The sequence below is a fragment of the Indicator indicator genome, chromosome 22 (assembly GCF_027791375.1).
Source record: "Indicator indicator isolate 239-I01 chromosome 22, UM_Iind_1.1, whole genome shotgun sequence".
Taxonomy (NCBI): domain Eukaryota; kingdom Metazoa; phylum Chordata; class Aves; order Piciformes; family Indicatoridae; genus Indicator; species Indicator indicator.
Window position 1 is genome coordinate 15,895,857 of NC_072031.1, and position 17,600 is coordinate 15,913,456.

The 17,600-nt window shown below is 49.2% G+C and overlaps 1 protein-coding gene across 1 annotated transcript; it reads right to left on the bottom strand.

Annotated features, from left to right (window-relative positions):
• Positions 1-5,044: 5,044 nt before the first annotated feature.
• SSTR5 (somatostatin receptor 5) lies at positions 5,045-6,157 on the bottom strand. The gene has a single exon (XM_054391135.1). It carries the CDS (start codon positions 6,155-6,157, stop codon positions 5,045-5,047), a length of 1,113 nt encoding a protein of 370 aa, XP_054247110.1.
• Positions 6,158-17,600: the final 11,443 nt, after the last annotated feature.

The window sequence follows — 17,600 nt, forward strand, 5'->3', positions numbered from 1 at the left end:
GGGTTTGGTTTTAACAGAGGAAGAGGAAGAAGAAAGCAAATCTCTGTAGCATAGAATCATAGAGTGGTTTGAGCTGGAAGAAACCTTAAAGCTCATCCAGTTCCAACCCCCTGCCATGGGCAGGGATACTTCCCACTGCATGAGGTTGCTGAAGGCCTCATCCAGCCTGGCCTTGAACACCTTCAGGGAGGGTGCAGCCACAACCTCCCTGGGCAACCTGTTCCAATGTCTCCCCACCCTCTCTGCAAAGATTCTCTTTCCAGGGAAATTCAAGGATGAGCTTGGAGAGCACAGTAGATGGTCAGTGGATGGCTGAGTGCAGGCAAGCCCTGAGTGGAAGACCAGAGTGGTTCTGCTGGCTGCACAATTCACTTCTCATTTGCACTGAAACTCTTCCTCTGTGGTAAAAGGTGATGGTGATTTGTTAGCACAATATTAATGTTTAGAAAGCATCTTGACATGAATCACTATTGGCTTTCCTTTCCAACCTGTTATAAAATCATAAAGGAAAGGAAAACAGAGGCTCCTTAATGCACCAGCTCATTGTTGCACTGCAGTCCCCTGATAGCACACCAGATGAACAGGGCAAGAGCAATAAAACTCTGGATCTTCATTTTTCATGCCTCTTTAGCTCTCTGCCCTGCTCAGAGAGCTTTGAAAGGCTTTTTTCTTTTTTCTTTTTTTACCCTGAAGAGAAAATGACTTAACCAGAAATCTTCAATACTTCATTTCTGCTACTTTTTAACTCTCAAGTTTTGGTCTTGTGAGCATTCTTCAGCTCTTCTGTGCTCTTACCTAGGCCATTGAGAAGGGGTTTTTATTTCATTTGGGTTTGGAGTTTCTTTTTCCATCTGCTCCTTGTTGCTTGATTTCTAGGTGTGTGACTTAGTCTTGCTGAATGCTGGATGGCAGAGGCCAGAAGGTCTCTTCTGAGTTTTATAGATGTAGAAACTGATGTGCAAGAGGTGAAGTGGCTTAGGCAGAGTCTCACAGCATCAGGGGCAAAATCTTGAATCTTGTTCTGGCATTTCAGCTGTTCTCTGCTCACAGAAACATGGGATCCTGGCATGGTTTAGGCATGAAAAGACATTTAAGATCACCAAGTCCAACCATTAACCCAATGCTACCAAGCTGCTGGCTAGACCATATTATACATCACCACAGCTCTTAAATCCTTCCAGGGATGGGAGCTCCAGCAGTTCTCTGGACAGCCTTGTTCAGGCTTTGGCAATCCTTTGGGGAAGAAATTGTTCCTCATCTCCAACCTAAACCTCCTCTGGTGCAACTTGAGGCCATTTCCCCTCATCCTGTCACTTGTTACTTGGGAGAAGACATCAATCTCCCCCTGGCTCCAGCCTCATTTCAGGGGGCTGTAGAGAGCCAGAAGGTCTCCCCTCAGCCTCCTTTTCTCCAGGCTGAACAACTCCAATTCCCTCAGCTGCTCCTCACCAGCCCTGTTCTCCAGATCTTTCAGCAGCTTTTTTGCCCTACTCTGGACCTGCTCTAGCACCTCAGGGTCCTCTTTGGAGTGAAGGGCCCAAAACTGAACCCAGGATTCAAGGTGTGGCCTCACAAGTGTCAAGTACAGAGGGACAGTCACTGTCCTGGTCCTGCTGGCCACACTATTGCTGATGTAGGCCAGGATGCTGTTTGCTTCATATCTGTGTCCTGCTACTTCCATAGCAGATCTCAACACAGCATCTAGCTGGGGGGAGCAACCAGCCTTGCTCAGCTTTGCTGCCAGTGTGAACAACCCTCTGGTTTCCTCATTCTGCTGATTTTTCCCTGTTCTGAAGAGCTCAGCTGCTCCAAAGGTTCAGCCTGGTGATGGATGATGGTCTGGAGGTGCTCAGCAGCACCCTTTGGCTTGAGTTGTGGATTCCTGTGCTTCTGCAGAGCAAGCTGCCCACATGGGGCACTCTGCCTCTGTGAGAGCATCAATTCTTTAGTGCTGCTTGCAAAGTGATCTGTGCTAAAATGGGTTTTCTAATTCTGTACTGGAAGAGAACTTCTGGCTCATCAACTGGAGGCAGATAGAGTCGGCAGAGATGACACAAAGGCCTGCACTAATTACTCCACGTGTCTCAAGAGCTGATTTATGCCTGCAGCAGCCTGGTAAGTCCAGAAATAACAGATCCAGCATGATTTAATCAATCAGTGTAAGCCTGGTTGTGCTGTGATTTTGAATGAAGAGCTGTGGAGTGGGGCAGGGGTATGGAGGGGGGCTGCAGCCTGCTGCTGTTGGCCAGGCACTGGCACAGGCTGCCCAGGGAGGTGGTGGAGTCACCATCCCTGGAGGTGTTCAAGAAACATGTGGACAGGGCACTTCAGGACATGATTTAGTGGCCATGGTGGTCTAAGGTTGATGGTTGGACTTGATGGTCTTAGAGGTGTTTTCCAGGCAAAACAATTCTATGACTCTCTGATTCTAAGCCTTGATCTACCTACCAGTGGCCCAAACGAGGGACCATGTTCTGCAATCCTCCTGCAGTTGTCTCTCCTTGTATCTGGTGAGTTCTTGCACTCTTGAGCTTGGGAAACATGAGTGTGACCATGTGTGATGTAGTGAAGAAGGAAAATGGTGTGCAGATAGACAGCAAGAGTGGGCAGGAGCAAGAGCTGGCTCATGAGCTGGTGCATCCTACAAGTTCATGCTAAATAGGCACATCAGGAGGTTTAAGGCCTGAGGAGTTTCAGTTCAGGCTATCACCCTGCCTTGGTCCTCAGGGCTGGTGGTCACCCAGGCAGGTCTGTTCTGCACCTGTGCATGTGACAGGGGACACCTTTGGGTGGGAGTAAAGGCTCTGTCCACCCTGAGCTGAGGTTCTGCTGGCTGCACCTTCAGGCTCCTCTGCTGAGCTTGCAGAGCCTTTGTGAATCTGTAAGGGGGAGAGGATTGCAACCTGGATCTCATTTTGGAAAGCTGCCAACCCCCAAAGAATGCAGAATTTCCACAAGGGGGTTTCACTCTAATAACTCATGCGCACCCTTCTCTGGGTTGCACTCAAGGGGGCAACCACGTCACCATCATGTTCTCTTCAGAGTGCTTTGCATGCTCTGCCTTGCTCAGGCAAATGCCAGGCTGGCATTTACTGCTGATGCCAGAGCTCAGGCACAGCCTCTGGAGATGCTGTAGACGGTCACCCAAAGCTGAGATGCCCTCTCCTTTTGTACCCCTTGCTCTGCTTTGCTGTCTACAAACAGATCCCCTTACAGAAGGTCTGTTTGACCTGTGGGGGTGACAGTGGTGGTAGAAAGCAACTTCTAGAGAGAAAAACATACTTTTTGTCTGGGTTAAAACAAACATCTGCTTTGCTTTCTTCCTTTTGGTGTATGAAGAGTCCTCACTCTCCAGTCCAAGCAGCTTGGATCAGGTATGAGGCAGGAATTGGCCCTGGGTGCTGGTTCTTGCTCCTCTCACCCTGCTCTGTGGTCTCACATTAGTTATTTGATCTCTGAGCTTCCAAGCACCATGAGGCACAGTGACTCCAAAAAAATAATGTCTAGATGTGGCACTCTGGGACATGGTTTAGTGGGCATGGTGGTGTTGGGTTGATTATTGGACATCATGATCATAGAATCATGGAATGGTAGGGCTGGAAGGGACCTCTGGAGATCATCCAGTCCAATCCCCCTGCTAAAGCAGGACACCCACAGTGGGTTGCCCAGGATCAAAATGTCCAGGAGGGTTTTGAAATTCTCCAGAGAAGGAGACTCCACAGCCTCTGGGCAGCCTGCTCCAGCACCCTCAAAGTAAAGGAGTTTCTCTTCAAGTTGAAGTGAAACTTCCTGTGTTCCAGTTTGTACTCATTGTGCCTTGTCCTACCACTGGTCACCATTGAGAAGAGCCCAGCCCCATCTTCATGACCTCTACTGTTTAGCTGTTGATCAGATCCCCTCTCAGGCTGCTCTTCTGCAGGCTAAAGAGTCCCAGGTCTCTCAGCCTCTCTTCTTAAGACAGATGCTCTCATCCCCTAACCATCCTTGTGACACTCCTTTGGGCTCTCTCCACTACTTCCCTGTCCTGAACTGGGGAGCCCAGAATTGAACTCAGAAGTGTTTTCCAATCTTCTTCTTGGAGATCTCAGAGGTCTTTTCCAACCTTAAGTCTATGACTTTCCTTTTGGTGTCCAAGGAGGATATAGAGCCACAGCTCCTTGTACTTGGTCCTACCACACTGAACTGTTTTATCTATGCTGATTGAAGCAAGAAAGACTCAGCCTGACAAAAGGGGCAGTCAGAAGAGGATTGAACTTGGTTTAATTTCTGAAAATACAGTTTATATTCACGTCCATACTGACATTCAGAACCAATAAACATACACAACAGCTGTCCTGGACTTGACAATCATCATCACTGACATCACAATGAAGTGGTTACATTACATCTGGTATGCAGTTTGGGTTGGACTGTGCAGGTGTTATGAAGACACTGAATCCTTCCAGCCACGTTTTCCTAGTCTTGCTTCCTTCTTAACTGTGTTTGAAGGATCCCTCAACTATAAATCTTCCCTATGGGTGAAGGACAGGAAACCAATGTCAATGGGCCTCACAGCACTCCGCAGCCATACACATTCCAAGATCAGTGCTGGGACCTGTGCTGTATGAAATTTCCTCTTAGGAAAGAGTGTTTTGCTTTTAAGGGATCCCTCAAAGATCCCTTCCAAAGATCTCACCTGAGCTGGTTTCTGCTCCAAGCTGATCCCAGCAGCCACAAGCTCAGCTTTACAAGGTGGTTAAAAGAGGTTTGGTGGTGTTTAGTATCAGTAGAGTGGTTCAGAGCTGGCACTGTGTACCACAGATCAGCTCTCCAGAGTACAGAGCATGGTAGAACACATCTGACTGAGCCACACCACCATTAGAGCTTCACACAGCCCACTACAGGCCAGAACACTTTGAGCTGGGAAAGGGAAGTGAGTAAAGTCTATGTACATTTCTTTGAGCTTGTGGGTCTCCAGATCTTTGTTTTGCTATGGATTCCTCTCTAATTGAAGTCCCCCAAGCTGTCCAGGTCTATGAGTGCTTTGCAGCACCAAACCATGCCCTCACACCTTGCTAGTCTGCATGTGTCCATTGAATTCAGTGTTCCTCTGGGTTAACATGGATTCCTGCAAGCGGCTGCTGTTCTCTTGCCTGTGTTCCATGGGGTCACCATCCTCCACCCCACTGCCCTTTCGGAGGCAAAGGACCTTCTGAAAGCTCTGCTTGAAGTTGTCAGAAAGAAATCCATAAAGGATAGGGTTGGCACAGCTGTTTGCATAGGACAGGACCACCACGAAGGAGTACACCCCAACCAGCACAGGGTCTTCTGGCAGTATGAATATCAAATTGACAATGTTCATCATGTAAAAGGGGAGCCAGCAAAACACAAAGACCACCACAATGATCACCACCATCCTGGTCACCTTCCGCTCCGACCTCCTGCGCCTCGTCGACCCGACTCGGATCCCCGAAGATTTGACTTTAATCACAATCAGCAGGTAGCAGAGACAGATGACCAGCAGAGGCCCAAAGAAGCCCAGCACTGAGGTGTAAATGATGAAGGCTGCTGACCAGATGTTGACAGGCTCCGGCCAGTTCATGTTGCAGGTCTGAAAGTCTTCCTGCACGTCCGCGAAGATGATGACTGGAAGCACCACCAAGAAGGAGAAGGTCCAGACGGTCAGACTGATGAACTTGGCCACCCTGGGGCGTCTCCACTTGGTGGATTTGATGGGATGAACGACCGCCAGGTAGCGGTCCATGCTCATCACAGTCAAGCAGAAAATGCTGGTGAACTGGTTGATGCCATCCGCAGCCATCACCAGCCTGCAGAGGAAGGAGCCAAAAGGCCAATAGGAGATGGCGTTCTGGGTGGCCATGAAGGGCAAGCCTAGCATGAAGAGCACATCAGCCACAGCCAGGTTCAAGATGTAAATGTTGGTGACTGTTTTCATCTTGGCGTAGCGCAGCACCACGTAAATGACCAAGGCGTTGCCGCTGAGCCCGACCACGCACACCAGCAGGTAACAGATGGGCACCAGGACCTTGTTGATGTACTTGAAGGCAGGCTGCTCTGAGAGTGTCCCATTCTCTGTCATGTTGGGCAGCAGGGAGGAATTTGCTTCTCTGGAACCAGCTTCTGTGCTGAACGTGTTGGTGAAGTATAAAGGATCCATAAATTTGTGCCCCTTGGTTTTCCCTCACAAGGCTAAGAGAGGTTAAATTTCACAGGCATCTTGTTCCTAGAAAGACAAAAAAATAGGGGGGAAAGAAAAAGAAGAAGAAAAAGAGACTTTTCCAAGAAGACTAAATTTTACACATCATTTAATTTTCTATCTATAGTCAGAGAGTTGGTGTTTGAATTATGCTGCTAGCACATGTGAGGAGCAAAGGAACTGCACGATGAGAGAGCCCAAGTGCTTGTGTCCCAATAGCTGGAGGTATCTCTTTCATTTTCACAGGCTCCACACAATGGGGTCAAGGTTGGCAGGCTGCATCATGCATCCCACCAGGGGAGAGGGTGATGGGCATCATGCTTCACAACCTTCCTGCAGCAAAGGAGTCTGAGTGCCCTGCTCTGTGGACTGTTGTGGCCAAAACCTGCCGGTGACGAAGTCAGTCCTTTCTCTTCTGATGAGAAAAGTTAATTCATCCATGTCTCCTGTGCTACTTGGCCATCAAACTTCACCCTTCGACCTTCTCACTCTCCAGAACCTCTTTTGTGATATCAAGGAGCAGGAGGGGTAACACCCTCTGCTTGCACAGAACCCCACAAATACAAAACCCACTTTTCCTCCAAGTTTCTGTCTTAAAACTGATCCAGAAAATGTTAAAAGATAATTTTGAAAGACTCTGACCAAACAGTGTGCAAGAGTCAGACTGAAAGCAGAGCCCTGGCATCAGTGCCAAAAGCTTTAAAGTCCTACTTGGTTCAATTCTGCTGTCACTTAGCAGAAGGTGCCCGGAGAAGCTCAGGGACTGAACTCAGCCCCATCTCACCCCCATGCAAGCTCTGGGTGCTTTCGGAATCCAGAAGCAAAGATAGCTCATTGCTCTTCACATCCATAGCTCCACTGCAATGTTTCACAGGTCTTCCTGTTTACATAGAAACAGTCTGAGATCTTCAAATGCCACTTACTGCCTGGCAGAACCAATTGAGAAGCCCCAGGGAACATCAGCAGCTGTGTGGGTGGGAAGCAAAATCTCTTCACAACAACCAACAGAACCCCAAGGAAAAAAAAAATAAAGAAAATCAATGAGCTCCAGGAAGGAAAGGACCATGTCTGAGAACACTTCTCCAGCAGGTCAAGCCATATGCATGTGGCTGTGAAGCCTGTCATGGAAAGGAACAAGCCATTTCTTTTCCATCTCTTGTGATTATTTTGTGCTTCTGAACCCTTCTCTTCTCCCCCTGAAGTGTCTAAGAAACACCTTTCTCCTGCAAGAAATCCCAACTGCAGTGGGCAGCTTCAGGGCATGGACAGCTGAAGAGACTTGGTGATAGAATACAGAATTACTTTGGTTGGAGGAGACCTTGAAGGTCATCAAGTGCAATGTTATTTGTTTAGACAGTCTGAAAAGGGTTCAAAATCTCCACTGTTGTTTCTGTGGCTTCCTTGATTCCCAGGAATATGTTTTTCATGGCCCAAGCAGGTGTTTACAAAGCTTTCTGCTATAAAAAGTTTAAAGCATCTGCTATGAGAAAGAGGAGATTCACAACACCAACCCAGCCCAAGATCTCTCCCAAGGCTAGCCAGCAGACTGTGGAGAAGGTGCTCCAGCAGAACATGCCCAGCAGCTTCTGTTCCCATCACCTGATGATTAAGCTTCCATAATAATCTTGGGGTAGGAATCTGGATTCCAACCCACCCAGCCCACATCACACCCAAGCCTTTCAAACACAAACAAAATTCTCTCTTCCCCAAGCAGGCAAAAGCCTTCATGCCTCCAGGAGGAAAGCAAACACCTCCAGGGGCTGTGCTTTCTCTTTGGGTGAGAAAAACTGCAGTGAGTGAGAGTCGAAGTGCCTCCAGCTACCAGTGGTAATCATAACTATGCTGTTCTGATTTGGAAATGCGCAGATGGGAGGTAGGTGTCTCACATGTAACTCCGTGGCTGGGAGGAGATGTACCACAGAAAGCAGAAATCCAGGGTGGCTGGGATGGTAAAGCTGAGCAAGCAGCCAGAGCTGAAACACCAAGGCTTGAAGATGCAGATGAGAAAGGGACAGGCAAGATCTGCAGGCTCTGAATATGTGGTGTTTGAGGTTAAAAGTTGCAGACATGGGCTTGCTGCAAGAGTTGCTGCAATCCTGGACAGCACACTGCAGGGAAAGGTCAACTGAGAGCAGGCTGCCTGTGAACAGAATCCTGGAGTCATTGAATTGTTTTGGTTGGAAAAGACCTCGAAGCTCATCGAGCCCAACTGTTGACCTTACACCACAATAAACAAGTAAGGCTGAACTTCCACCAGGCAAGACAAACTCCAAGCCTGGTAAAGAATAGACTTTGACATTCTGCTCTACCACTAGTTTTGAATTATAAGGTTGTACTGAACCTTGGATCATTCGTGGGGGAAATCTGGAAGAAGGCAAAGCAGCACCACGCTCACAGAATCATAGAATCACAGAATGCAGCAGGTTGGAAGGGATCCTTAGAGGTCATCTTATTCAAGCTCCCTGCAGTGAGCAGGGACATCTCCAACTCAGGGCCTCATCAAGTTTGACCCTGGGGCCTCCCCCACATCTCTGGGCACCTGGTTCCAGTATTTCACTACCCTCATTGTGAAGGGCTTCCTCCTCGAGTTTAACCTAAATCTACCCTGCTTTAGTATGATCTTTACTTCAATCTTCAGAGAATTGCATTTTCTTGCATCCCAGATGTTGTGTGACCCAAGTGGTCAGCCAGGACCTCTGAAGGGAAGAATAGGAAGGTGCTGGGATGGGGCAGTTGGTGTTTATAAACTCATCTTTATGGAACTGCATCTTTGGAAGCAACTATGGTGCTGACATTGGGAATGACCTTCTCCCCAGACTAGTTCAGCAACAGCCAGTCTGGGTCAAAAAGTAAAACAGTTGTTCTGGGACTGCAAAAATCAGAGGATAGGAAAAAGACTCAGTGCTGTCTCACAGCAGGGCAAGGTCAGGAAGTGCAGTCATGTGTGGCTCTCACCCCAGTGTTATATAAAATAAGGATGGACATAATTTTGTCTGAAGTTGCCTCCTTTTTACATCTTGGCAATCACTGACCACAGAACTGCACCCTGAGTTCTTCAAGGCTGTTGCTCCTTTCACCACATTTAGAGGTCAAGCCTTAGGAGAACCACAGAAAGGTTTTGGTTGAAAGAGACCCTTAAGATCATTAAGTCCAACCATTAACCCAGCACTGCCAGGTCACCACTAAACCACGGCCCTCAACACCACATCTACAGGGCTTCTAAAGGCCTCCAGGCATGGGGACTCCACCACTGCCCTGGGCAGCCTGTTCCAATCCTTTATGGCAAGAAGCACTGAGGAAGAGGAGTTAATTCTGTGGATAACCTACTGCATAAGATCTCTTCTTGACAAGGGTTTCAGGCTCTTCCAGTCATCCATTGCTGACATTTCTCATACACTCAAAAGGGTTTTTTCTGAGGGACCTTTGTATGTCTTCCATGGAGTGGGGCAACTTTTCCAGCCTCCTTCTACAGCAGCTGTGATGGTCTCCTCCTGCTGCTGGGTTGTCCTCAGGGGTCAGTGATGCCTCAGCACTTAGGCTCCTTCTTTGGTATTTTGGAGCTTCCTTCTTGGTTTTGAGTGAATACTAATCCTTACTCTCTGATGTTTGTTGTTCCATTTGATGACTTTTGCATCTTTCCCTTCCACAGCAGTGGACTGAGAAGGAAACACATTTGCTAAGGCTCTCGTGCAAAGCCTTGAGTCTCTTCACTGGGTGACAAGCTGCATGTTGGCAGCACCAGCAAGGAACTGCTGTCACCTGAATGTCTCCCATATACCAGCTGGGGATGCACTGTTCTTAAAGTCACTCAGAACTGAGCCCAGATCTCCAGAGTCCTCATTTTCAGTGCTTTATCCACTAAGCTATTGGAACCTCAGCTCCCTTGCCTTGTAGCCACTGGTATTTTGGGATTCATTCTGGCATGGCAACAACAAAACAACCTGCACAGCTCCATAAGCATGTTTTGCTGGTTGTCTTTGATTGAGCTTAGATGTTTTTTTTCCCCCCCTCCATCTAGCTTCTGTCTTGTCCCTCACCGGCACAATTTTGCCTGATTTTACAGTGCCACTTAAAGATCATGAACCTCAACAGAGGATAACTCAGTATAATTAAGGCATGCTGACTGATACCCTACACTCTTGTTTTGATATGCTTAATTAATGAGTTAATATTAAAAAAAAAACACCTCTAGAGAACTTCTTTCATCCAGGTCATTCTCCCTTTGGTGTTAGAGCTCTGAGACATCATATTGGTCTGCTCCATAAATTATGTGCTTTCTGCTTAAAACACCCAAAAAAGGGGGCAAGCTAAGGAGCTAAAAGCACAGATCCAGAGTAATCACTGGTGTAATTCCAAGCCTGCATTGGACAGAGCAGTGCCCTGCATCCACTGCAGCTGAACATACCTGACTGCCCAAGAATACTGAGAGAAGAATTAACAGAGATCATGGAGTTGTTTCAGCTGGAAAAGCCCTCTAAGATCATGCAGTCTGACCATCACCCAACACCATCATGGCCACTAAACCACCAACCAAAGGTGCCATTGCCACATATTGCTTGAACACCTCCAGGGATGGTGACTCCATGAAATAGTTGCGGGGTTTGTTTTGGTTTGGTTTGTTTTCTGACCCCAAGCACACTTCAAGCTTTGTTATGCTTAGAGATTACTCACTTTGGCTGCAGCTGGTCCTGTCACATAAACACTCCTGTAAACCACACGCTGGGTTTTGCTCCCAGGTAAGTTGATTTAAGCAACTTCAGCCCAAGGAGAGGGCAGAGCCCAATGTTTCCATGCTCACACCCAGGCAGATGTGCCTGGGGTTAAACTCCCACCACTGCAATGCTCCATCACTGATCAGAAGGGTTTGTACCAAAATGTTTCTTTTCCACACCTCTCTCTTCTGCAATCTGTTAACATCAGCTGATTTCAGGGATGTGGCAGATTCAAAGATAATTCAGGTGAGGAATATTTAACTGGAGGTTGTGTCTGCTCCTAAACTGAGGGACGGTTGAAGTACCCACAGATCCCTTTGGCTTGGGGACTCTTCTTCCAAGAGAGCCCCAGGTTGAAGGAACTCAGAAACAGCTTCTCTTGCTGCAAGAAGTGGAACAACTCCAGGAAAGGGATCTGTGGGGGAACCTCCCAAGGTGTGAGGTTTCTGTCTTGGGTACATCCCACACCAGTAGTGCAGATCCACTCTGGCCACCAAGTGACAAGGTCCCACCAGGAGATGGGATTCCCAACGCAAGCACTATCAGACTGATACCAGCACCCTAAGCACTGGCTGCCTGCTGTAACCTGCACATCTGCTCCTCCACAGAACTATAGAAGTCTCCGGTTCAGCCCAGCACAAACCTGCAAGTTCCAAACGCCTGAGCCAGGCTGCTCTCTCCTTGCCCTCCAGTGCACAGGTCTGGACACGGGGAACAAGCGGTGCCCAGCTCTGCAGGTGCTGGGAGCCAGCGAGGCACACAGAGGCAAGGTGCTGCTCCGACGATGATTCCCCAGACTCCACTTTCACCTCCACCATCCACTTCTTGCCAATCACCCTGGAGCACATCCGACCCCCTGGGCTTCCCTGTTGTGTTTTATCAGAAAGCAGCACCGTCTGCCCAGCTCTGACCCCACCATGGCTTTCTGTGCCCTTATTCCACCAGGCTGGGGAGCATCCAGGGCTCTGCCACCTTTTGGGGACACGGTAGGGCTCAAGAAGGTGGTGTGTGGGGCTGTGTACCCTCAGTAGGTGTGTTTTCTCTCCCGTTCCAGCTTCAAAGCAATGCTGAGGATTGTGCTGTTTCAGTGCAGTGCTCAGGATTGTCCTGCTTTCCGCACCTCATCCTCGCTCCGCATCATCCCTCCAGCCAGGATGGGCTCACTCTGCTCTCCAGCACCAAAAACCGGGTGAGAAAAGCAAATTCGGGGGAAGCTGCAAATGGGACCGAGCTCCCTGAAGCCTCATCCATCCCAGACAGCCCTCGAATGGGAATGCGCTTTGCATAGCCGCATCCTACCCCATTCCCATCCTTCCCCACACTAATCCCTTTCGGCTCCCCCAGCCCCTCTCGCTGTTCCCCTATCGTCATGCAACGTTACCTGCCGCTCCAGGGTTTCCTCTCCTCCGGGTGGAGGGATGAACCGCCCCGCTCCGACTGCAGCCGCCTCCCCAAACCCCGTCCCCAGCCCGCCCCGGGCCGCTCCCCGAGCCGGGAGCGCACCCCGAGCTCCGCCGCTTCTCTCCGGCGGGCGGGGCGGACCGCAGCCGCTCCCCCGGGGAGAGGAGGGACACGGCTGCCGGTTTGGACACCGGGGGTGGTCACGGAGCAGCGGCAGGAGAGGCTACAGCCCGGAGGGGACAGCCTCGGGAGGGGACAGCCTCGGGCTACCCACTCTGCCGAAAGTTGCGCTGGAGGTGCCGGAGCAGCACCCTCCGAGCCTGGATACTCAGTCTCACCCCCTACACACCCCCCGCCATGCCAGCGTCCCCCTCCTCAAGCTCAGGGATGTCCTTACCTGTCTCTGGCCCCTCGCTGTGCTGGCGGTACCGCTGCTCTGCCCCAGCCCCCTACACCCCAGTTTGAAGGTAGCCCCTTGCCAGGGGTGCAGCTGCTCCGGGGAGGGGCTGGGAGCACCCTCCGTGCGCCCACGGAGAGCAGATAGGGCTATCAGAGGAGACCTGCATTGCCTCGCCTGGTCTAGCTCCCTTGCAGCGCTGAGAAGTCCTTTTAAAGACTCCTTCGAGCTCGTTTGCAGCGAGCCCCCTCCCCAAGCCTGTCAGAGACTCGCTGCTGCTGCTCCGAAAGTGCAGCCCCTGGGATGAGACAGTGAGAAGGGAATGGCATCTGAGCATCGTGGAATCAGTAAGGTTGGAAAAGACCTCCAAGACCCTCTAGTCATCTGCATCATGTTTTGTTTTCCTCTCCTGTCCCAGGATGCTGAGCATAAGGGAAGGTGGTGCTCAAGAAATGTGAACATAGCACTTTGGGCTGTGGTATCTCAGGTTGAAGGCTGGACTCATGATCTTAGGGAGATCTTCCAACCAAAACAGTTCTATGATTCTGTGATTCTACGATGGATTTGATGGTTCTATGGAGTGACAGGCTCACACTCAGCATCCTGCCTCTCTATGGAGGATCACAGTATCATAGAATGGTCTGGGTTGGAAGGGACCTGGAAGATCATCCAGTTCCAACCCCCTGCCATGGGCAGGGACGCCTCCCACCAGTCCAGGTTGCTCAAGGTCTCATCCAACCTGGCCTTGAACACCTCCAGGGAGGAGGCATCACAACTTCCCTGGGCAACCTGTTCCAGTGCCTCTCCACTCTTGCTGGAAAGAACCTCTTCACAGGAGAGAATGGGAGTTTTTCTCCATCTGGCTCCCAATCAGGCCTTAAATTTACCAGCTGGTGGAAAGATGTAGGGATTAATATCCAGGCTAAAGTAGAAGCTTGGTTTACTCTATTCCTAAACATCCATTGACCTCACTGGGGTTCTTCTGCGGGGCAGGAAACAGATTAAATACTTTACCCTTTGCAACAAGTGGAATAAAAGTCCTAAATAACTCTCCCTGCTCCACCCTGCACCCTCCCTCTGCTCTTACAGATAGAAATTCCCAAGTCAGTGTCACCTGATCCTCTTTCCTTTCTCCCATGCATGCAGGGAGAGTGACCAGAGTGGTGGCTGTGTGGTTACAGGAGCAGAAGGCTCCTGTGCTCATCAGCATGCACAGGGCATCGTGCTTCGTAGTAATGTATATGATCTTAATCCTCTGGCTAGGCCTTTCAATTAGGGCTGTGACTGAAACATAAGTGTGAAATAAAAAAAAAGAAAAAAAAGAAAAAATAAAGAGGAAAAAAGAAGGAAAAGAAAAAAAGGAAAGAAGGCGAAAGCTACTTCTGGCTTGTCGCTTTCTAATTCAATCTGCTGATGTATTTATGGTCATGGATCACTAAATTGAACCAAGGCTCCAGCCTGCTCTTGCCATGACAATGGGGAGAGTCATCAGCTGATAAAAATAGAGTTGGGATGGTAAACAGGAGAGGAGAGGGGATTTTGATTACCTGCTTTGTAATGAGGCCAAGCTAAATGTGATACAATAGCCACCATGGTGAAGATCAGCTTGAATCAAAACAGGGTTGATTTAATGAATCTCCATCAGTTATCTGAAGGGTGGAGGTGAGAACAGGGCTGGGCTCTTCTCAGTGGTGGCCAGTGATGGGACAAGGGGCAATGGGTACAAACTAGAACACAGGAGGTTGAACTTGAACTTAAGGAGAAACTACTGGAGCTCTGAAGCAGGCTGCCTAGAGAGGTTGTAGAGTGCTCCTTGGAGAGATTCCACACCTGCCTGGACATTGTGATCCTGGACAACCTGTTCTAAGTGCCCCTGCTTTAGCAGGGGGGTTGGGCTGGATGATCCCTACAGGTCCTTTTCAACCCCTACCATGCTATGATAATTCTACAATTCCATGATTTTTATTAGCATTTCAATTTCATTTGTGATATAAAAAGAAGTCACTGAGAAAACCTGGTGGTCCCTAGGTTTCCCTCGAGCAAAGAGGACTTTTCTCCTAAAGAAACACTTGCCAGAAGTATTTGTGCCAGGGTTTGTGTTGTGATAGAGGCAGGATCTTCAAGCTTGTCATACTCTTCACCACCTCAAGTCAACAGTCATGCTCCGTTTCAGGGATGAATGGAGTGAACACAAAGGCTGCCTGAGAAACCTGTTCTGTTATCGTGCTTTTAATGGCTAATGCCCCTGCTGAGAGACCAAAGATCAGTTACACCAACCACAGAATAAACATGGGAGGAAAAATAGCTCCTGGCACACCAGCGTGGGTGCAGGTAACCAGCAGCACAGACTGGGCACCGTCAGAGGCTTGTGGGGTGGAAGCTCAGATTTGTGGTGGTGAGGGTCAGTGTGTGAGGCAGCTGAGAAATGTAGAGGACAAGCACATAGTAGTCCTTGGTTCTGCTGGGTCTGTCCCCTTTGCTACATGGAATATTTTATAGGTGTATAATCTTTGTCTCTCTAACATTTTTGTGTTGAAGTTACAGAGAGAAGATAATACTGAGCTGAAAACCTCAGACTGCATCATTTTGGGTTGTCCTACTCTTTGTGTAAAAATGTCCCTCAAATAGCCATAGCCTGGATACACAGAATCCCAGCATGGTAAGGGTTGGAAGGGACATTTGGGATCCCAGTCCAACCCCCCTGCTCAAGCAGGGCACCCACAGCAGCTTGCCCAGGAGCACAATGCCCAGCTGGATTTGGAATCTCTCCAGAGAAGGAGACTCCACAACCCCTCTGGGCAGCCTGCTCCAGGACTCCAGCACCCTCACACCAAAGTTGTATCTCCTGTTCAGATGGAACCTCCTGGGGAGACCCAGACTTTTCATAACCACAAGAGGACTAAGGTCAAAATTAGCAAAATCAGTACTGAAAAGCAGGCAGTTCTGCATAACTTTTGCCAGAGTGGAAGCCAGCTCCTTGTGCTTCAAAATCTTCCCTAATGGTGAAGAAGTAGCTTTATTTAAAAATAAAAATAAAAATAAAAATGGGAGTCCAAGTCCAACAGGCAAAGATGGAGGAATGGTCTGGGTTGAACAACCAGCTGGGGCTTGGAGAGATGTCCATTCCTCACCCCCACAAGCCTCTCCATGTTGCATCCCAGCAAGTTACAGCACTGGGAACTGTGGAGAGTGAAGCTGTGACTGCTGAGACTCCAGCCCAGCCTCCCAGAAGGTTGCAGAATGTTTTTCCTCTAAGAATTTTAAACAGTATTTTTTCCCCCCTTCTTTTAACCATTACCAGTTGGGAGAAACAGGAAATCCCTGGGGTAAGAGCTCCAGGTATGTTACTTTTAGAGGCAACCATGGAGCTTGCTGGATGAGAGCAGGTGCTCAGCATCACTTGGAGCTTTCCAGTCCAGCTGAGATTTAGGCTCCAGCACAGTGCTGAGTTATTCATGTTACCATAGAAATAAATGGCTCCATTTTCTGACACTCATTGTTCAAAGCTTCAGCCTACCCTGGCTGCAGATATCTATCACCCTTCCACCTCACCAATCCTGGCCATAGATTGGGTTTCCAATCTTTGCTTCTTCTCCTGGGAACTCCACATGCAGCAGGGACTCCTCTTTTCTTTCTTTCTTTCTTTTTTTTTTTTAATGTTTTATTTTTTTAGTGATTGGCTTGCATTCAGCTCAAACATTTCTGAAGCTCTCAGCAAACATGCTTCAGCTCAGCTTCTAACTGGGAGACACTTCTCTGTCTCCAATTACATTCACAGCTTGGCTGGCTGGAGCAGAATGTTTTCACTTTGCCTTGCAGAACACACCGGGAAAAGCCAGGCAGTGGGAATCACAGCCAGGTCGAGGTGTTTGCACTTCCCTTTGTTGCTTACAGAATCGATGTCTTTCAAATCAGTGCCTTAAAGCCCCCTCCAATGGGCTGTACCTACAGGACCATCTGTTGTCAAAGCAGTGAACTGCCTGTGGCAGGGAGGCCTCAAGATCTTCCCAGTTGGTCATTACCCAGCAGCTCTGGGTTACTCCCCACCCTGGTGGTCCCCTCTCAAGCTGCTCTTCCCCTAGCCAAAGAGCCCAGAGCCTCTCAGCCTTTCCTCCTCCCAACAAAGCTCCAGGCTCCTTAGCACCTGCCCAGCTTCTGCTGGACCCTCTCCAGTAGTGAACTGGGAAGCCCAGAACTGGACACAATACTCCAGATGTGGCCTCACTAGGGCAGAGTCGAGGGGGAGGAGAACATCCCTGGACCTGCTGGTCCCACTCTTCATGCACCCCAGGAGAGCATTTGCCTTCTTGGCCCATAAGGACATATTGCTGGCTGCCTGGGGACTTTTTGTCCACCAGCACTCGCAGGTCCTTCTCCCCAGAGCTGCTCTAATGGTGCATGGAGTTAATTCCTCCCCAGGTACAGGACCCTACACTTGCCCTTACTGAATTTCATGAGGTTCCCTGCACCCACCTCTCCAGCCTGTCCAGCTCTCACTGAATGGCAGCACAGCCTGACAGGGTGTCAGCCACTCCTCCCACTTTGGTATCATCAGCAGACTTGCTGAGGGCACACTGCATTCTTTCATCCTTTTCCCACCATGAGGAATTTATTGGATGGGATCCTTTTTCTTTTAACCAATCATTAAAACCAGTGAGCCCTTCGTGTTGGTGGGACATGCCTCAAAGGGGGGGATTCCAGCTGCTTTATACTCAGGTCATTGCTGATGAAGGCCTTCCAGCACTTGTCTGGAGAAATATGTTAGTGGCATGTGCCCTCATTCCCCACCATCTCTGCCCCTCCACCTTTCCCTATCCTTGATGGATCACTCTCCAGCAGCACAGGCAGTACTGAGCTGACAGGAACCCTCCTGGAGCTCTGATTCTACAAGCTT

What these genes read in the sequence shown, in the direction of transcription:
- SSTR5 (XM_054391135.1), bottom strand. Translation starts at nt 6,157, where the DNA reads ATGGATCCTTTATACTTCACCAACACGTTCAGCACAGAAGCTGGTTCC.